General features: G+C 41.4%; 1 protein-coding gene across 2 annotated transcripts in view; it reads left to right on the forward strand.

Moving 5' to 3' along the window:
* Positions 1-19,368, forward strand: part of EPG5 (ectopic P-granules autophagy protein 5 homolog) — a 244,378-nt gene that overhangs the window by 61,450 nt on the left and 163,560 nt on the right. For both annotated transcript variants that reach the window (XM_033935200.1, XM_033935191.1), the window contains exons 13-16: positions 1,009-1,149; positions 11,342-11,506; positions 17,103-17,222; positions 18,767-19,026. In XM_033935200.1, the coding sequence (XP_033791091.1) occupies positions 1,009-1,149; positions 11,342-11,506; positions 17,103-17,222; positions 18,767-19,026 (686 nt within the window). The remainder of the gene's footprint in view (positions 1-1,008; positions 1,150-11,341; positions 11,507-17,102; positions 17,223-18,766; positions 19,027-19,368) is intronic.

The raw sequence follows: 19,368 nt of genomic DNA on the forward strand, positions 1-19,368 counted from the left end.
ACGATTTTTAAGGCAGTGGTGTGTGTGTGGGTCACTGGAGGAGTGTGTAGGGGTCTGTACTTTGTCCCTATAGTGGTTATCTGGTCACTTTGGATACCTTCTTGTGACTTAGACCTGGTTTTAGATGGCCTAAGTTACAACATCCAAGTTCCGTCTAGGCAGTGTTGTTAAACTTTTGGTTATACATGCAGTATGACTAAGTCTAGGACGGTCCACGTCCCGCCCAAATCCTGCCCTCACCACTCCTCGTAAAATGCCCCTTTTAACTCTGGGCGTACTGCAGCACTGTGAAGGCCTAAATCATTTTTAGATACGTCTAAAACCCGGTTCGATTATCGGCACTTGGACGACTTGTCTCACCGATCGTCTAAGTGCCGATTTAGGCCGGTTTTTAGATGTATTTCCGTTTCGATTATGAGCCGCATAGCCTATAGGAAGGTAATGGAAATGAATGGATTGCAAGTGACACAATCTGCTGTACCTTATGGTCATCGGATCATCACATCTATCAGTCAAGGGTATGAACTACAAATTCCTTGCTGGTCACTTCGGGGGAAATTCTAAAACTGGCACCGGTGGTCACCCTACAAGTGCCTAAGTGAATTGAAGAATGCCTTTAGAAATGGCAAAAAACAGTGAGGTTGAAGCGTCTACTGGCACCTAAATAAAAGGTGCTAGAATCGCACCTACATAGGTGCTTTAGGCTGCCGAATGCCAAAGTAGGCATGGCTAATGCCGAAAGTGGCATTAGGTGGCCTAAAGTACCTATGTAGGCGTGATTCACACAAAGACTGGTGCTGGAAATGTAGACCCAGAAAACCCTGGCCTACATTTCCGTGCCTTTCTTTCTCATAGGCGCGATTCTGAAACCAGCGCCGATGCATGGTTGACAAATGGATTGGCGGCCATTGATATCGGTGCCAGTTACAGAATCTGGCCCTTTTTTTTTTCTCAATGAAGTGCAGTCCTAACTTTATGGCTGAACATTTTCTTTTCTTTTTTTCTTAGGTGGCCTATATTAACCTTTCCACAAGAGAAACTTTTTCTAAAGTGGGTCGTGAGCTCTTGGCAACAATTACAAGTACACATATTACAATGATTTCTGTACTTTTGGACTGTGTTCGAGAAACGATGGAAAAAGTTGGGATGGTAAGTTCGTGTTTTCTAGCACAGGTTCAGTAGTGGCCAAAAGTAGAAACCCCAGCCCTGGCTTAACTGTCAAAACTTCACTGGCTTCCAGTAATTTCTAGGGTTCACTTTAAATATAGAAACATAGAAACATAGAAATAGACGGCAGATAAGGGCCACGGCCCATCAAGTCTGCCCACTCCAGTGACCCTCCCTATCTATCTTTGCGGATAGATCCCACATGTCTATCCCATCTGGCCTTAAAATCTGGCACACTGCTGGCCTCAATAACCCGAAGTGGAAGACTATTCCAGCGATCAACCACCCTTTCAGTGAAGAAGAACTTCCTAGTGTCACTGTGCAGCTTCCTGCCCCTGATTTTCCACGAATGCCCCCTTGTTGCCGCGGGACCCTTGAAGAAGAAGATGTCTTCTTCCACCTCGATGCGGCCCGTGAGATACTTGAATGTCTCGATCATATCTCCCCTCTCTCGAGGTTCCTTGAGTGAGTAGAGCTGCAATTTCCCTAACCGCTCCTCGTACGGGAGCTCCTTGAGTCCCGAGACCATCCTGATGGCCATTCTCTGGACCGATTCCAGTCTCAGCACATCCTTGCAGTAATGCGGCCTCCAGAATTGCACACAGTACTCCAGGTGCGGTCTCACCATAGATCTATACAGTGGCATAATGACTTCAGGTTTACGGCTGACGAAACTCCTGCGTATGCAACCTATGATTTGCCTTGCTTTGGATGAAGCTTGCTTAACATTCAAGATCTTGCATGGCATTCTTCCTCCTCTAATTCCACTACCAGATCCATCCAAAAACTTAAACTATCTTTCCCCTCGTTAAAAGGCGTTATCTATCCTAGAAAATTAGGGAAATCTCTTTTCTTCAAAATCACTGAGCTTTGAAATGACCTTCAGGGATCCAAGACAAAGTTAGACAAGTTCCTGCTGAACCAGAACCGTACGCAGGTAAGGCTAGTCTCGGGGCACTAGTCTATGACCTAAGGGCCGCCACGTGAGCGGACTTCTGGGCACATAAGAACATAACAATTGCCACTGCTGGGTCAGACCCAGCAGTCCACTCACGCGGCGGCCCTCTGGTCAAAGACCAGCGCCCTAACTGAGACTAGCTTTACCTGCGTACGTTCTTGTTCAGCAGGAACTTGTCTAACTTTGTCTTGAATCCCTGGAGGGTGTTTTCCCCTATGACAGACTCCGGAAGAGCGTTCCAGTTTTCCACCACTCTTTGGTGGAAGAAGAACTTCCTTACGTTTGTAGGGAATCTATCCCCTTTCAACTTTAGAGAGTGGCCGATGGACCACTGGTCTGACCCAGCAGTGGCAATTCTTATGTTCTTATGTTCCTGCTCTGCTGCTGAATCTGGGCTCCTTCCAATTATTCCTAAAGCATCTAAAAACTTGGCTATTCTCAAAAATGTAAATTTCGCTACCCTCTTTATAATCACCAATTCTTATTATGTTTTTCCTTCCTGTAAACCATGCTGAGCTCTAGAGAGGCACATCCTGCAGGCCAGGGTTACCCACACTTTTTGGGCTTGCGAGCTACTTTTAAAATGACCAAGTCAAAATGATCTACCAACAATAAAATAAAAAAAAAAAACACAAAGCACACTGAAAGGCAGAAAAAATGTTAATCATTATTCATATTCCGGTTTTTTTTCAAATATATCCCTTTCCTTTTTACTAAACCGTGATAGCAGTGTTTAGCGCAGGGAGCTGCGCTGAATGCCCTGTGCTGCTCTCGATGCTCATAGGCTCTTTGTGCTAAAAACCGCTATTACGGTTTAGTAAAAGGGAGCCATAGTGCAAAATATAGAAAGCAGATATAAATTCTCAAAACGGACACATTTTGATCACTAAATTGAAAATAAAATCATTTCACCTACCTCTGTTGTCTAGTAATTTCATCAGTCTCTGGTTGCATTTTAGTCTTCTGACTGTGCATTCCAATATTTCTTCCCTTCTTTCAGCCTACTGTATGCTTCCTCTCTTCCAGACCTCATTTTCTCCCCCAACTTTTTCTTTCTTTCTCCGTGCCCCCTTCTTTCTTTCTGTCTCCCTGTTCCCTCTTTTTTTCTGTTTCCCTTCTTTCTTTGTGTCCCTGCCCACCCCCTTTCTTTCTTTCTCCCTGCCCTCCCCCAAACCACTAGGTTTGCTGCCGCTGCCACCACCACCCCAAGCTTTCCTTCAGAAGCGTTGCACTGACCAGCATTCCGTTCCTCGATTTATGCAGCATGTTCTCTGCAGAGTTCCACGTATTTGCACTTTTGGACTGTTTATTCCATGTATCTACTAGCTTAGGACTATCGGGGACCCCTGAAGAAGACTATCTTGTCGAAACACGGACCGTGTTGGGTCCCATGCTCTTGGCGGATTAGGTCCTCAAGATTTTTATGTGGATCGTTTTATTTCCATGTGGATTGCTTACATTTACTTATGGAACTTTTAAATTTTCAGTAAAGTCCATTTCAGGAACATCATCACTCCACAGTGTTTTTTTTGGTTTCTCCTGGATTTTCTTCTCTGTGGATATCTCGGAGTCAATTTCTTTGTTTTGATTGCCTTGCATTCTTCTGGACCATCTGCTTCTTTTTTAAATCAGTTTTCACAGTATATTCTTGAATTTCAGGACTCCTTTCTGCCTTTTTGGTTTTTCAGGTTTTTTTGGTGATTCCATCTTGTAGGATGAATTTAAAGATTTTGTTAATGATATCGTTTGTTAATGTCTTCCTGTGTTTGTCTTGATGAAATATGTTTAGCATTTGTGAATTATGTATGCATGTGATTTTGTAAACCGCATATAAATTTTTTAAAAAATAAATAAACACGGGGGGGCGCTGCTGAGCCCATGGAGAATGGCAGCCTGAGATAGGAGCTCCTGCATCCATCGCTGAAAAATCGATAAATTACTATCTCCGAATTAATTTTAAGCAAATAGCGCCTGCAGACAACGATACTTAAAGTTCTACACTTTCATCTGGTGAGAGCACAAATCGCTACGATGGCGGATAAAAAGCTGAATAAAAGACACAAGCCAGAGCCGACATCGCCGTCCAAGATGCCATTACCGGACGCAATCGCTGAGAGTAACCGTGAAATTCTGACTGAACTTAAAGAACTAAAAGAATTAATGTCAGAAACTAAAACGGAAACTACTGAAATTAATGAAAAGCTTACGAACCTCACCACGGAGTTCACTGCACTGCAGACGCGAGTGACCACGCTGGAATCCAAAATGGACGTCAATACGAACAACGTGGCAGAGCTAAGTAAACAAACCCATAGAATCACCTTGCTTGAAAGAGAGCTTGAAGATAGCAATAACAGGTCTCGCAGAAGCAATTTTAGGATCCTTGGGCTATCTGAGAATATTCCTGACAGAGATCTTATCACCCATCTTGAGACCTGGATACCAAAACTACTGGACTTAACATTTAAGAAAGACTTTGAGATTGAAAGAGCGCATCATGTGCCTTCTCATCAGAATTCCAGTGATAAATACCCGAGGCCGGTAGTGGTAAAGATGCTACGCTATCAACAGGTATTGGAAATCATGCAACGTGCTAAAATAAAGGCTCCCCTGAAATATGAAGGTGACAATATTCTTTTTGTACCTGACCTCAGCAAAGCGACAGCAGCTAAGCGCAAACAACTGCTTTCATACAGACCTAAACTGAAGATGCTGAATGCTAAATATGGCTTGCTTTACCCTGCCAGGATGAGGGTAACACTCAACAATCAAACAAAGGATTTCCTCAATCCTGAAGATCTGGCTTCTTACATAGAGCAGCATGCTCCGACTCCAATCCATCAGGTTTGAGTACTGTGTGATTCACTCTGCATGCTGCTCACAAAACACAAGTCCTGCATGACTGTTTGATTGTTGTTTTTCTGGACTTGTTGCTTCTCACTATGCACCGCTATAAGATCTTGCATGTACTTTTTCACAAGTTAAAAGTAGTTTATCACTGGTAGAATTAACCTTTAGGATGCTCCTCCCTGTCACTCTCTGCATGCTTCACAGCTGCACTTCCGAAAGTCTCTTAGAGATGTTTTCATCACCTTTTCACTGTGTTATTTCTATGCATGTTGAAATGTATTACATCTGTTGTGTTATTCATTTTTCAATGCACCAATCTAATGCTAGGTACACATGGGAGATTTGTGTCTTAATATGTATGCTTGTATCATATTCAGATTCATATTTAAATCCGGCTGATGTCTTTTAAAATTGTATCCTTAAATGCAAAAGGGCTGAATAATAATATCAAAGCAAAAAAAGTATTGTCTTATCTAGAAGGACTATCCCCGGATATTATACTGATCCAAGAGACACATTTGGATGAACCTGCATCACGGAAAATCAAGCTACCCTGGACGCTTGCACCTGCCTTCTCCCCAGCGATAGAAAAAAAAGGTGGAGTATTAACACTCATTAGAAAGAGTCCTAACATCAATCTTCTTTCCTCTTCATCTGACATGAATGGCAGATGGGTAAGTGTGACACTCTCTTGCGGAACTTCAAAATATACTGTTTATAACATATACGCACCTACTGCTGACAAACCTGAATTTTTTCATGAGCTTTCTGCTTCGATTCTCACAGTTTCTAATTCTCAAATCATTATTGGTGGTGACCTCAATATAGTTATGGACCCCAATCAAGACCGTAAATCTCAAGTTATATACAAAAAACTGAGAGCATGGTTTGCAATGCATCAAATGTCTAAAGCTCTGAATCTAACGGATACATGGAGACTTTTGCATCCTTCACAGAATGAATATACCTTTTTCTCACATCCACACCTATCCTATTCTAGGATAGATTACCTTCTAATAAACAATTCTTTAATCCCTGATGTATTAGACACAAGCATTCAACCGATCATTATTTCAGATCATGCTGCCATCACCCTAACACTGAGTTCATATCCCTCCTGCTCCACCTAAACAATGGAGGTTTAATTCGGCCCTTCTTAAAGACTCTAATTTTATAGAACATACCAGAACTGCCATAATGGATTATTTCCATTTCAATTTGCCAGAACATACTTCTTGGTCCACATGGTGGGATGCTTTCAAAGCATACATACGAGGGGTTATTATTTCTTATGTTGCACATCAACATAAAATTCGGAGAGCTACACTAAATGAGATGGAATCTGAAATACAACGCTTGGAAACCTTACACCAACAATCTCCCTTGGATATTACGTTACTGTCTAAGCTGGGAAAGTTAAAACTTAAATATAACCTCCACCTAAGTACCTCAGCAGCTAACACCATATTTCTGCAATCAGCCTCCTATTTTGCCGATAATAATAAATGTGGTCATCTACTCGCAGCTTCCCTCAAACACAAAGCACAAAAAGTTACCATCTCTAGTATAATAAAAGATGACGCCTCCATATTAACCAATTCTGTGGACATCTCTCAAGCCTTCAAAGATTACTACAACACCTTATACACTTCTGAAGTGGGCTCCGATATACCATTAACATCTGATTTTTTATCAGAATTACCTCACCCTACCCTAGATGAGACAGATGTGGCATCGCTGGACCTGCCTATCACAATTGAAGAATTGTCTTTTGCACTTAACACCATGGCGGCTGGTAAATCACCTGGACCGGATGGTTTAACAGTGGAATTTTATAAAACATTTCAAGATACTTTGCTTCCTTTCTATAAAAATTACATTGATCACCTCATTGAATCTGGCGAGGTCATTGGATCCTTTACAGAAGCAACAATAATTGTATTGCCTAAACCAGATAAGGACACCAAATACATTCCAAATTATAGACCACTATCTTTAATAAATGTGGACGCCAAGATATTGGCTAAACTGCTTTCGCTCAGAATGCAATCAATTATCACTAAAATCATAGACCCTGACCAATGTGGATTCATCAATGGCAGATATTCGTCAGATCATACGTACACATTTTCCACTGTTATCTCACAACTACACACAACCTCTCATCCCCAGAAACAACAGATTTTGGCTGTTGGTCTAGATGCCAAAAAGGCGTTTGACCGTGTTGAATGGCCTTTTATGTTTCGGGTCCTGCAATGGTTTGGCTTTCCTGATAATTTTATTCAAAAAATTAAAGTGCTATACACATCCCCCACTACAAAGACTTGTATCAATGGTATAGTTTCCTCCGAATTTACACCTAGCAGAGGAACAAGACAAGGTTGTCCACTTTCCCCACTCCTGTTTGATATAGCATTAGAACCTCTACTAATTGCTATCAGACCAAATGACATGATTCAAGGGTTTCATTTAAATGATAAAGTAATCAAAGTCTCTGCTTATACATTACACCGTCTTCATTGTCTCCCTTGCTACCCATAATAGAAAAATATTCACTGGAGTCTGGTTATAAGTTGAATACGAATAAGTCTGTAATAATGCCCCTCAACTGCCCTGAAGCCAAACATGACATAACTAAATATGGGTTCCAATGGACGGATACTAAAATGAGATATCTGGGAATCTTTCTAGGTCCAACCATCGAGGAAATGATACAACATAACAGTGACTATGTAATAGAAATTGTGACATCATGTACCACCTCATGGTCCCCCCTCCTCCTTTCTTGGTGGGGTAGATTAGAATCCATTCGCATGGTCATATCACCGAAAATAACATATATACTTAGTATGCTTCCTTTTATTCTCCAGAGTTCAGTATACAAGAAAATGGATTCAATACTTACCAAGTTCATATGGAACAAAAAACATCCACGGATTGCCCTAGCTAAGCTGAAGGTTTGTAGAACTAGAGGAGGTGTGAATTTTCCACATTTCATACAGTATCATTATGCATTCTTGCTGAGTCGATGGTCAAACTTTTTGAAAACTTCTACTGTAGGTGCCACTCCGGCCTGGGTTCAAATGGAGAAGGAAATATACGGTACTGCCAAATTACAAGGAATTGCCAGCGTTTCGCTATCTAAATTAGATAAATCAGATCACATTCTATCATCTACAAAGACAGCGGTAGTAGCCATAGATTCAATTCTTCCGATACCATGGTCTGAATCTCGTATGATACCTCTCTGGAATAATCCACTATTCACTATACAGGGAAAAACGATTTGTTGGCCTATCTGGCAACGAAATAGTATTTGCTTTCTTCATGATCTTATAGATTCTGACCATTGGCTATCCTTTCAAGAACTAACTAACAGATTCAACCTCAATCCTTCTCAATACTTCCAATGGATGCAACTAAGGCATTGCTTGTCGAAAACTCTTCCAAATGCTCTCAAAACTGTCTTACAACCTTCTCTACTCACATATGCCACCCAAATTTCCGACATGGGCGGTTCTGCTTCCTCATGGTACCGACTGTTTCAAACAATGAATCCGGAATTAACTTCCAAGGCTGAAAGCAAATGGGCTCATGAATTGTTACTCCCTTCAGATGCCATAGATTGGAACTCTTTTTGGTTTCTCATATTCAAATCTATAAGAGCAGCATCATTACTACAATCTATATATTTCTTGCTTCATAGAGCTACATGGACGCCCATCCTTTCCCATAAGATTGATCCCTCAGCCTCACCTAACTGTTGGTCATGTCAAAAGTATATAGGTACATTACCACACCTATTATTTGACTGTGACCAACTTAAAGACTATTGGTCCACTGTTTGGAAAACCATATGTGCTGTTATGGGGTTGACAGAAAATTTATCACTTTCTATAATAATTTTGATGTCAAAAGGTCTCTCCACGCCGTTAGACATTTATGAATCCAAATTGTTTACAATTCTTATGGCTTTAGCTTTACAGAATATCCTATATAATTGGAAAGATCTTTCTAAAACTGAATATCATGCTTGGTGGAATTCTGTTTGTTTGAATGGAAAATATGAGAAAGTGCTAGCTGAGAGAACCAATTCTTATAATACTTATAATCTTATTTGGGCTCCTCTTCTGAGATACTGTGATAAATGACTTGGCCCGACTTTGCTAAATGGTTAATATATTGATTTATACATTTTATCCCATACTTGCATTTGTCATTAATCTCATGTGTACATTTATATTTTAATCTTAATCACTAATTTTGATCTATGCATTGATGTAATTCCTTACACCTTTTTGTCTTAGATAACACAGTGTTACTGTTTTGTAACCCATCCCTATGAACATGTACCCCTATATATTTTGAAATACAATAAAACTTTTTGAACTTAAAAAAAATAAATAAATAAATAAACACACTGGTGAATCCTTCTGCACAACTGTTCTGCTATTGACTGTAACCTAGGCCCTCTTCTCCATCTATATTTGTTTCTTTGATACTCTACTGTCCTCCAAGAGTTCTCACTGTCATATTTATGTTGAAGATAGGTTTGGTCCAAAATGGTAAAAACATAAGAACATAAGAATTGCCACTGCTGGGTCAGACCAGTGGTCCATCGTGCCCAGCAGTCTGCTCACGCGGCGGCCCTTAGGTCAAAAATCAGTGCCCTAACTGAGACTAGCCTTACCTGCGTATATTCTGGTTCAGCAGGAACTTGTCTAACTTTGTCTTAAATCCCTGGAGGGTGTTTTCCCCTATAACAGCCTCCGGAAGAGCATTCCAGTTTCCAATCACTCTGGGTGAAGAAGAACTTCCTTACCTTTGTACGGAATCTATCCCTTTTTAACTTTAGAGAGTGCCTCTTGTTCTCTCTACCTTGGAGAGGGTGAACAACCTGTCTTTATCTACTAAGTCTATTCCCTTCATTATCTTGAATGTTTCAATCATGTCCCCTCTCAGTCTCCTCTTTTCAAGGGAGAAGAAGCCCAGTTTCTCTAATCTCTCACTGTACGTCAACTCCTCCAGCCTCTTAACCATTTTAGTTGCTCTTCTCTGGACCCTTTTGAGTAGTACTGCGTCCTTCTTCAGGTACGGCAACTAGTGCTGGACGCAGTATTCCAGATGAGGGCATACCATGGCCTGGTACAGCGGCATGATAAATTCAACTTTCACCCAGAATTTGGATCCAAATAGCCTGCTGGTCTGACATTACTGTTTAAAGCCACAGAAAATCTTGTAAAAGATGTAGTCTAATCAGAAGTCTAGGGAATATTGCACCATGATGTGCATTTAGCCAGGCTTGTAATGGTAGGATAAAAAAGCACGGAGATCTTTATTTCAGCCTAATTAATTAGAAACTTAAGCTGCAAGAGTAGCTTGTTATCAGTCTATAAAATTCTCCAAAGATCTTGGGCTCAGTGTTTTGTCTCTGACTCTTCTGCAATCTTTGGAGGGGTTTCTTACTAATTCTGGGCTACTACTACCCGTGTTTCCCCTAAAATAAGACTGTCTTATATTAATTTTGGGTCCAAAAAACTCATTAGGGCTTATTTTCGGGGGATGTCTTATTTTTTTTATGTGCAACAATCATCTCTCCTTTCTCTCCTCCACCCCAATTCTTCCTCTTTCCTTTCTTCCCGCCCCATGTGCATCTTTCCTCCCCTCACACCCATCCTGTTGTGCAGCATCTTTCTATTCCGCCCTCCCACTGTGAGACTGACATACCTCCACTCTGAGGCCTCCAAAAACAGCAGCAGTGGCAGTGTATTGAACAGGCTGCTTTGCAGCCTTCTCCGCCAGGGCCTTACCTCTGCCGCATCACTGATGATATCAGTGACGCGGCAGGGGGAAGGCCGTGAAGCAGTCCATTCAGAGCGCTGCTGCTGCTGCTTTAGGAGGCCTCAGAGTGGAAGCATGTCAGGTTTCACCGGGGTGGGGGTTGCTGAATCGACGAGTCTGATTTTTTCTGATAAATCAGTCAGAGAGTGTTAGGAACATTCAAGGGGTGGGGCTTTGGGGGTTGATCTTTAGGGCTTATTTTAGGAGTAGGGCTTATATTAGGAGCATCTTTAAAAATCACACTAGGTCTTATTTTTGGTATAGATCTTATTTTCGGGGAAACAGAGTATATCAAAAGCTGTACTAAATCTGAAATATTGTTCCATATCTATCTTTATTCCCCATTGCTGTATTGATGAGTTCATATTATGTGATATGTTCATTTTCATGAATCCCTGTCACTCAGACTGTATTGCTTCATAAACCATTCTACTGGATTTCTTATGGTGTTCTACAAAGATAGTCAAATGGCCTTTTCTTTGTCGGATCTTTCAGTCTGATTTTTTTGATTGTTGTTTCTATCAGGTTTCCTTATACCTATTTAAAGAATTACCATTGCATCTTTGGACTCCAATCCCACTGGAGATGGCTGTGATCCGGGACTGGCTGCTGAACTACCAGTTAACAGAAGTGGAGAATAAACTGGCCTGCATTATTCTTGAAGGATTGAACTGGGGGTTTACTGGGCAGGTGTGACTTGAAAACCTGAAAATGTAATCTTGAAGTGCTAGAACTATTTCTAAATGTTTGCAGATATTCTTTCCAATGCAGAGTTTGCTCCTTCGGCTATCATAAGTCACGCGGAATATGCAGTTTCTGGAAAGGGCATGAAGAGGTACAGGCATAAGGAAATATACATATAGTCCTTGAGCCTTCACAAATAAGCCCAAGTTGCTTACTTAAACAGGTTTTCATTTTTTGCTGGCATAGAATCTTGGTGATAGGGTTGCCTGTAGGGATGATATTACAGATGATGGGTGTAATGTGAGCTCATAAAAGGTGCAGGAGAAAATAGGTAAAAATAATATTCAATATAGAAGGGTAATGAATCGAACCAAAATTTTGATTACCATGTGCCAGCAAATCATTGAAAAGTTGGTGATGTATCAGTCTGTCTGTGCAGATTGATTACTTGTATGGTTGGTATATCTTTTAATGTCAATGTTTTCCCCTTTGTCCTCGTGCGCTTTTTACCCATCGCTGATTAGCCATGTGAATGCTGGTATATGTTTGAATAGTTTGTTTTTATAAACAAACATGCCATAGATTTAATAAATGTATTGATTTGTGCCTTGGATGGAAGCATTAATATATGCCCAAACACCTTGCTGTTGGGCAGATACAAATTGGGGGGGGGGGGGTTGTTGTTGTTTTTCATATGTACTTGTATATTCATAATTTTGGAATAATTTAAATTTTTATTCATTGTTGTTTTGTTTGCGTTTTGTGAATACATCAGACACTTAAAAATAATGTAGGTAAATATAATAGATCTGTTGAAAATCTAAAATTAAAGACCAAAACAAAATTTATTTCTTGCAAAGACTTCTAAGAAATAGTTGTTCTTTAGCGTCCCTCCAGACCGGCACAGATGGTTTTTTTACATGCCTTTGCTAGCAGATGGAGGCTGAGAACACACTGAATTCTAATAGTACAAGTAGACTGTGCTGTCCCTTATAGAATTAGTCTGTTTTCAGTCTCCAGCAGGTGGAGTGGTAAGCCTGTGCTCTCCTGTTTTTTGTTTTTCTAGGCCTTTCCTTAGGAACTTTTGGAGAAGATAGACAGGGGCTTTTTCTGGCATTTTTTTCTCTGGACTGAGCTTGGGGCCTTTAGGGGTCCCATTAAACCTTGGGGGTGTCACACTCAGGTGGCCAAGTCCTCCCCTCATTCCCTCCCCATTTTTTTTATTTAGAGGTGCCTCAGCTGTACACCTTGCCAGGGGGCAAAGACTACAGCTTGGAAAGCCAGTGAGATCTGCTCCTTTAAGCATTAAAGTTTAATAAAAAAAACAAACAATGGCAGAGCCATTGATTTTCTCTAGTGCTGGTCTAAAGGGAAGTTTCATTAATTAAATTTTCTCCCTTCTAGCTAACCGGCGGTTTATTTGACCCTGCTTTGTGGTTCACAATGAGCGCTTCTTGGCCTAAGAAGAGATCAGTGTGCTCCCACTGAAGTCTCAATGCGGCCAGCGTGTGCTTTTTATGTTTGCGGGGGTTGTCTGCTGGCAAGAGGGATTCCCCTGTTGCCGCAAAGGGACAGTTGACCATGGGCGGTGGGGACACCCAGGATTCCCCAACTGCCCACAGCTCTGGAGCTTTCTCAGCTGTTGTGGCTGCTGCCGGCGGGAGGCCCGAGGTTCCTTAACCGTCGCGTGTCCTGGGGATTCCCTTGCCATCGTGTTGGGGTTTTCTGAGGATTACCCAAAAAAATCTCAGGAAGGACATACAAAACTCCTAAAACTAATAAATTATGCCCTATTGGAAACTATAGGAGGGACCTATGTAGACACTACTAGGTCTACCCACTGCACTCATACAAAGACCCACTCATTCACTTAACACACAAAAAACAAGAAAAAAAAGGAAAAAAGTAGAAAAAAAGCCTCAGTTCATCTTCATATGGCAAAAAAACTCCACTTATAAACAACTATTAAGCAAGGTCCAAAATGTATCAGTTCACTCAACAGTGAGAAACACTGTAGCCCTCGTAGGAACCACCTCAAAAACTCTAGCACGCCAAATTACAAAACTTAAAAAAATGTGGGTAAAGCAAGCAGCACATATATGAGTCTCAAACACAGTCAATGGTAAGCAGGAAAAAACAAACAAACACTTAGCTACAGACGTTGTCCAGGCTGTCTTCCATGCATCCAAAATGTGCAAGCCTGCCTGGCCCCGCAGTCACTCTTTCCCGACGGGGAAACCTCCGTTTCGCTGAGCTGCGTCAGGAGAATGATTTCAGCCTACTCCACCAGCAACTGTAGAGGCTGTCCAAGTGCTCCAACTGCTCACATCCACACACATAGAAGCTGAGGCGTGGGATTCTCCAGCAATCAGTGTCTTCAAAATGGAGTACAGTCAGACCAATCTCCAACCAGTTTCAACCAAAGAATGCCGCCCACTCAATTTGGGCATTCAGCCCAGCTGGGTGGACGGTTTGTAGATTGTAGATCCATCTTTGTTCCCTCTGATGTAGCTGACGTCTCCAGTCACCACGTCTCACAGAACAGGGGAGATGATCAATCACCATACACCGCAGTGAACTAAAAGCATGTTGGGCTTCAAGGCAGTGCACCAACAGGGGTTCTTCCACTCTCTTAGTATGTATACATGACTTGTGCTCCAGTAATCTGACCCTCAATTTCCGTGAGGTCTGTCCCACATACAACAAAGGACAGGGGCATATGATGATGTAAATAACCCCCTCTGTAATGCAGGAAGTGTTGCTCTTCAGTCTAAACCTTTGTCCTGAAACCGGTTGCACAAATTCAGTGATATTTAACATCAGAGAGCACAGAGCATCCATCACAACTGTGGTGTCCCTGTTCACCATTCTGAACACCCTCCTTGTCCACTGCAGGTAACATATTATGGCTCAAGATTTCACATAAATTCCTGTTCCTTCCATAAGCAAAAAGGATCCTAGTATCTTGAAAACAGGGGTGAACCCACAGGAGCCCAACATGTGTTTGCATGACCCGTTTCACCCGAGGGGGACATCTGATTAAACTTAGAAACATAAGGGATCACATCCCCTTGAGATTGTTCCCTCCGATACTCCAATAGGGCCTCCCTGTGATTGTAAAGAGCCCGTCTAGCTGCTCTAGACACAATAGTTTCTGGATATCCTCTCTGATGAAACTTCTCCATCAGTATTACTGACTGGTGCTTATATTCGGCATTGGAGCTACAATTCCGTCGATAGCGGAGAAACTGAGCAAAAGGTATACTGGTCCTAGACGAGTACAGGTTTTCTGAGGATTCCCTTTTCATGGCTGGTTCTTTTCAGGCTTCTTTTGTGATTTCGATCTTGGTGGAACATTTTTCAGTGGGCCTTTCCTCTTTAGTAGGAAACTTTGCCATTTTAACCGAGTCTTCAGCTGAGCTCCTGCCTAGATTAGAAAGGCATGAACAGGTCCAGCAGGCCTCTTCCTCTGTGGTTGGGCTTGCTTCCATCCCACTGGGGGAGGGGGCTCCCCAGATTTTGTGCTGGCTATGGACAAGGCGTACTGCCTGCACTCGGCTGGTGATCCCTTGAAACCCCCCCCCCCCAGTGGTCTCAGCTTCATCCGGGGTAGGGGTAGGGGTGTCGTTTTCTTCCATGCCAGCCCTTCCTCTGCCTAAGTGTCAGCATCTCTAATTGGAGGACATGGATTTCCTGGATGGTGATTTGTCACTAGACGATGACCTGGGTATTTTAGAGGAACTACAGGACCCTCGGGGGGGGGGGGGTGTGATGATGTGGGTGACTGGGTGTTGGAGCTGCCCAAAGGGGAATATACTTCAGTGGTGTGCCGGGAAGAGCTGCAGGATCTCATTCTTCAGGTGTCCTCCATGTTGCATTTTGAGGATGACTCCAAAGAGGCTCCCCATGTGGTGGATCCTCTTCTCAGAGGGATTCGGAATGCCAATGCATCAGGATCTCCAGGATATCATGCACACTCAGTTGAAGACCCTGGACACCCCTTTTTGGCTGGTGCGGTCCACGTCCCTTCTCTGCCCCAGTCCATGTCCCACGTCCCGTCTCTGTCCCAGTCTCTGCCCCACTGCCGTCTCTGCCCCGGTTGTGGATGCAGTGGTTTCGGCCATCACTAAGAGGCATACAGTTGCTGTGGAGGAGGGTTCAGCTCTGAGGGATCCCCAGGACAGGGATATGGAGTCTCTTCTCAAGCAGAGTTTTGATGTGATAGCTCTGGCAAGCCAGGCGGTGATTTGTGGTGGTCTGGTAGCCAGATCCTATTTCCAGTGGGCTGAGCATGTGTTGGATAGGGAAGCTAATGACTGGTCTCTGGAGGATCAGGAAGTGGCTAAAATTGAACTTTGTTCTTTGTATCTTTCTGACGCCATGTAGGATTTGTTGTGTGCTTTGTCTAAGTCTATGGCCATAGGGGTGGCTACTAGACATACTTTATGGCTCCATGGTTGGTCGGCGGATGTGGCCTCCAAATCCAAGCTTATTAAGTTTCCCTTTAAGGGTTTCTTTCTCTTTGGAGAGGAATTGGACACAAACTGGTTCAAAGTTTAGGAGATTCCAAAGTTCCTCGGTAACCGGAGGACAGATCTCGTCAGTCTGCTAGAGGAGGTCTGGGCTGTGGTTGTCTTTGTGAGTTTGATCGGTATCAGCCTGTCAGAGTGTCTGCTATGGGTTCTTCTTCCCAGGGTCAGTTCCAGCATATGCAGTCCTTTTGGGGTGCTCCTCTTCTCAACCTGCACAATGATGGTGTTTGAGTCCTTCCCCTGGTTTAAGTGGGAGCTCGATTCTTTTGTGTGTCACTACTTGGGTGGATGTTCAGGCATGTTGGGATGCTGTTCTTGGTGAGCACATTCTTGTGGCGGCCCGTCAGGGGTCCCACCCGTGATGGGTACTGCTTTGGTATGTCCCATCCATCTGGAGGGACATTAAAGTAGGAGAAATTAGGTCTTTCCTACTAATTTTCTTTCTTTTAGTCCCTCCAGACTGGCACAGAACCAACCCAATGTTGATGCGAAGAGTCGTTTTTCTTTCTCGGGAATGCGATCTGTTGATTTTTGTTCTTTTTGCCTTTTTTTTCTTTTTCTGGGGAGAGTAAATAGTTATTGTGGAGTAGCAGCATCTGGTTTGTTTGATGTAGCTGGCGAACTGTGGGGACAGTTTTGGTTGCCTGTTCCAATCCTTCTCCAACAGTTGTGTTTTACTTTAGAAACAACAACAAAAATTTAGTTTGGAATTCCTGTTCTTCCAGCTGGGATATTTGTATTGTTCCTGCTTGACTATTTGTCAGACTGATTCTATGAGGGACAACATAGCCCCATAGTACTGTTAGAATTCAGTATGTTTTCAGTCTCCACCTGCTGGCATAGGAGCATAAACCCATCCATCTGTGCTGGACTGGAGGGACTAAATGAAAGAAAATTAGCAGGTAAGAACTAATTTCTCCTTGCTTTTGTTTGAAATTAAAAATCCTGCTTTCTTAACGCAAATACTTTGACAGTAATTTAAAAGAACTGGTGTTTCAGTGTTTCATGTATGATTTTGCATGGAAAGGAACGACATATGCAATATTTCTTTCTCTTCCTTTCACAAAAAGAACATATACCATCTTGACCCATCCCTACATACTGAAGTTGCTCTAATGGTTCTAGAAGCATATCAGAAATACATCACTGAAAAGCCATATGGTGGATTAATATCAGAAAGCATCAAGCAGGTATTCTACTTTCAACCTCTATTTAGTTATTTTGAGTGTACTCACTTGTGTTGAACAAGAACAATGTTTATTAGAATGAGAGATATATAGCAGGGGTCCATATAGCTCAGTGAGCTAGATGATTGAGGATAGATAGCTCCAGCTCAGCATCTTTGAGTCTTTGTTTTGAGTCTTTTCAATGTAATTAGCAGGTGTAAATTTTGTGAGTGGGCATTTGTTTGCTTTAGATGTTAGGCTTTCTGATGCATTTTAGTGGATCCTTTTGCCTTTACAAAGAAGGCCTAAAATAGACACCTTTTAGGACTCTGTAATCGTCTTATAAATTTACTGCCACACATAATTTATACCTGTGTCGAAGTGGGTATACATTTTCTGCAAGAGCATTTGTGTGCTGTTGAGTTTAGTTCTTGGAGCCTGCTCTAGTGTGATTTTCTTGTTTATACAATGCTTCTTTGTATTTGAGTTTTTGGTTTCTGTGTTGTTCCTGTTACCCTGTTGAACCCTTTCTAATAAAAATGATTATATATATAAAAAAAGACATATAGACATCTAACCAGTAATAATTACTGTAGTTTATTGATTACTGCAAGAAAGTAATCAAGTAGTTAACTACTTATTCACAATTTCTATAACTGTAATTATTTTTGAAAAGTAATTAGCACAACATGACATAATATAACAGAGGATGTAGTTGGCATGAATTGGTCTAGCCTCCTTGAAATTATGCAGTATCTATATATATATATAAAATGGAACGTACAATAGCAACACAAAAAGGATATTTTGGTAAATTTCAGAAGATTTGGAGACCATTAACAGACTTTTGTAATGAATGATAACATTTTCCCAAAGTAAGATATTTGATAGGAGGGGAAAAGGGTGGGTATTATTATATTTATCTCATAATGTATATGAATATATAAATAGTCTCACTGTATTTGTATGTAATTCTGTAACGGGAGGGGATGGGATGGGAGGGTTTTCTATTTAATAATAATTGTTTAGATATTAGGTGTATTACATAATATTCAGATATTATAGAATACAAATATGTAATGAAATGTTGTATTTAACGTGTTATATGAGAGTTTAATCAAGTGTGTATTTATAAGTTAATATGATTTTATCTAATACACTTGTTGTAATATGCAAAAATGAATAAAGAATTTAAAACAAAAAAAGAAATTATGCAGTATTCACATTGGGGTTGTGTATAAGAGAGGTACCATAAGGCTTTTACCATAAGTGTTCTTGGAAATGGTATTGGTAAAGGAAAAGCAATTAGTTACTTTAAGCAGGTAACTGCAATCAGTAATCAACTACTTTCATAAATGAGATGTAACTAGTAACCGTACAATAATTAATTACCTTTGAAGAGTAGCTACCTTCTAAGCACTGAATCTACTTTGCCTTTTATAAAATATTTCTAGGTGCACCCACAAGATTATGATATAGAAACAGTAGCATTTGTTCTTGATGTTTGTCATTTTTCTTAACTGTTCAGTTTGATTCACTTGTTATTCTCTTATGGCAAATTATTTTAGGTTTCTTACTTGGCAAGTGTTGTTCGGTTGGGACAGATACCAGAAACCTCCTTTAATCAGTGGGCCTGGGACTTAGTTCTAAGCCTGAAACTGCACAAAAATGATCAGTGTATCCAAGAGTGTTGGTCTGCGGTTTCTCACTCCAGCTCTGTACCCGACATGGCTGACTCACCCTCTTTTCATCCTCTGTTGAAGTCTGTTAAAGCAGGAGTCCCTATTGGCTGTTACCTTGCACTGGCAATCACAACAGTAGGTCACAGGTAAAACAAAACAAAACCCCCAAAACAACAACAACAACAACAAAGAAACCCCAAAACATAAAACTTTTAATTAGTGAACATCTCAAGAAATCTAAAAGCAAGCCTATAGCGATCTGATCCTGATCTTCCCATGCAAATTAGTAAAACCCCTTGCAAAATAGCCAAGCGATTGATTCACTAACAATTGCTTGGCTATTTTGAGTCGGGTTTTACTATTGGCAAACCTGACTTCTGCAGACCTGTCGGTAACTGAGTCTGCAGGTTTTTTGACAAGCCTGCCTGTCTTTTTTTATTCATTTTTTTTAATGGCACAGATATTTTGCGTGTGTTACACATGCAAAA

Source organism: Geotrypetes seraphini, chromosome 1, assembly GCF_902459505.1.
Source record: "Geotrypetes seraphini chromosome 1, aGeoSer1.1, whole genome shotgun sequence".
Lineage (NCBI taxonomy): Eukaryota > Metazoa > Chordata > Amphibia > Gymnophiona > Dermophiidae > Geotrypetes > Geotrypetes seraphini.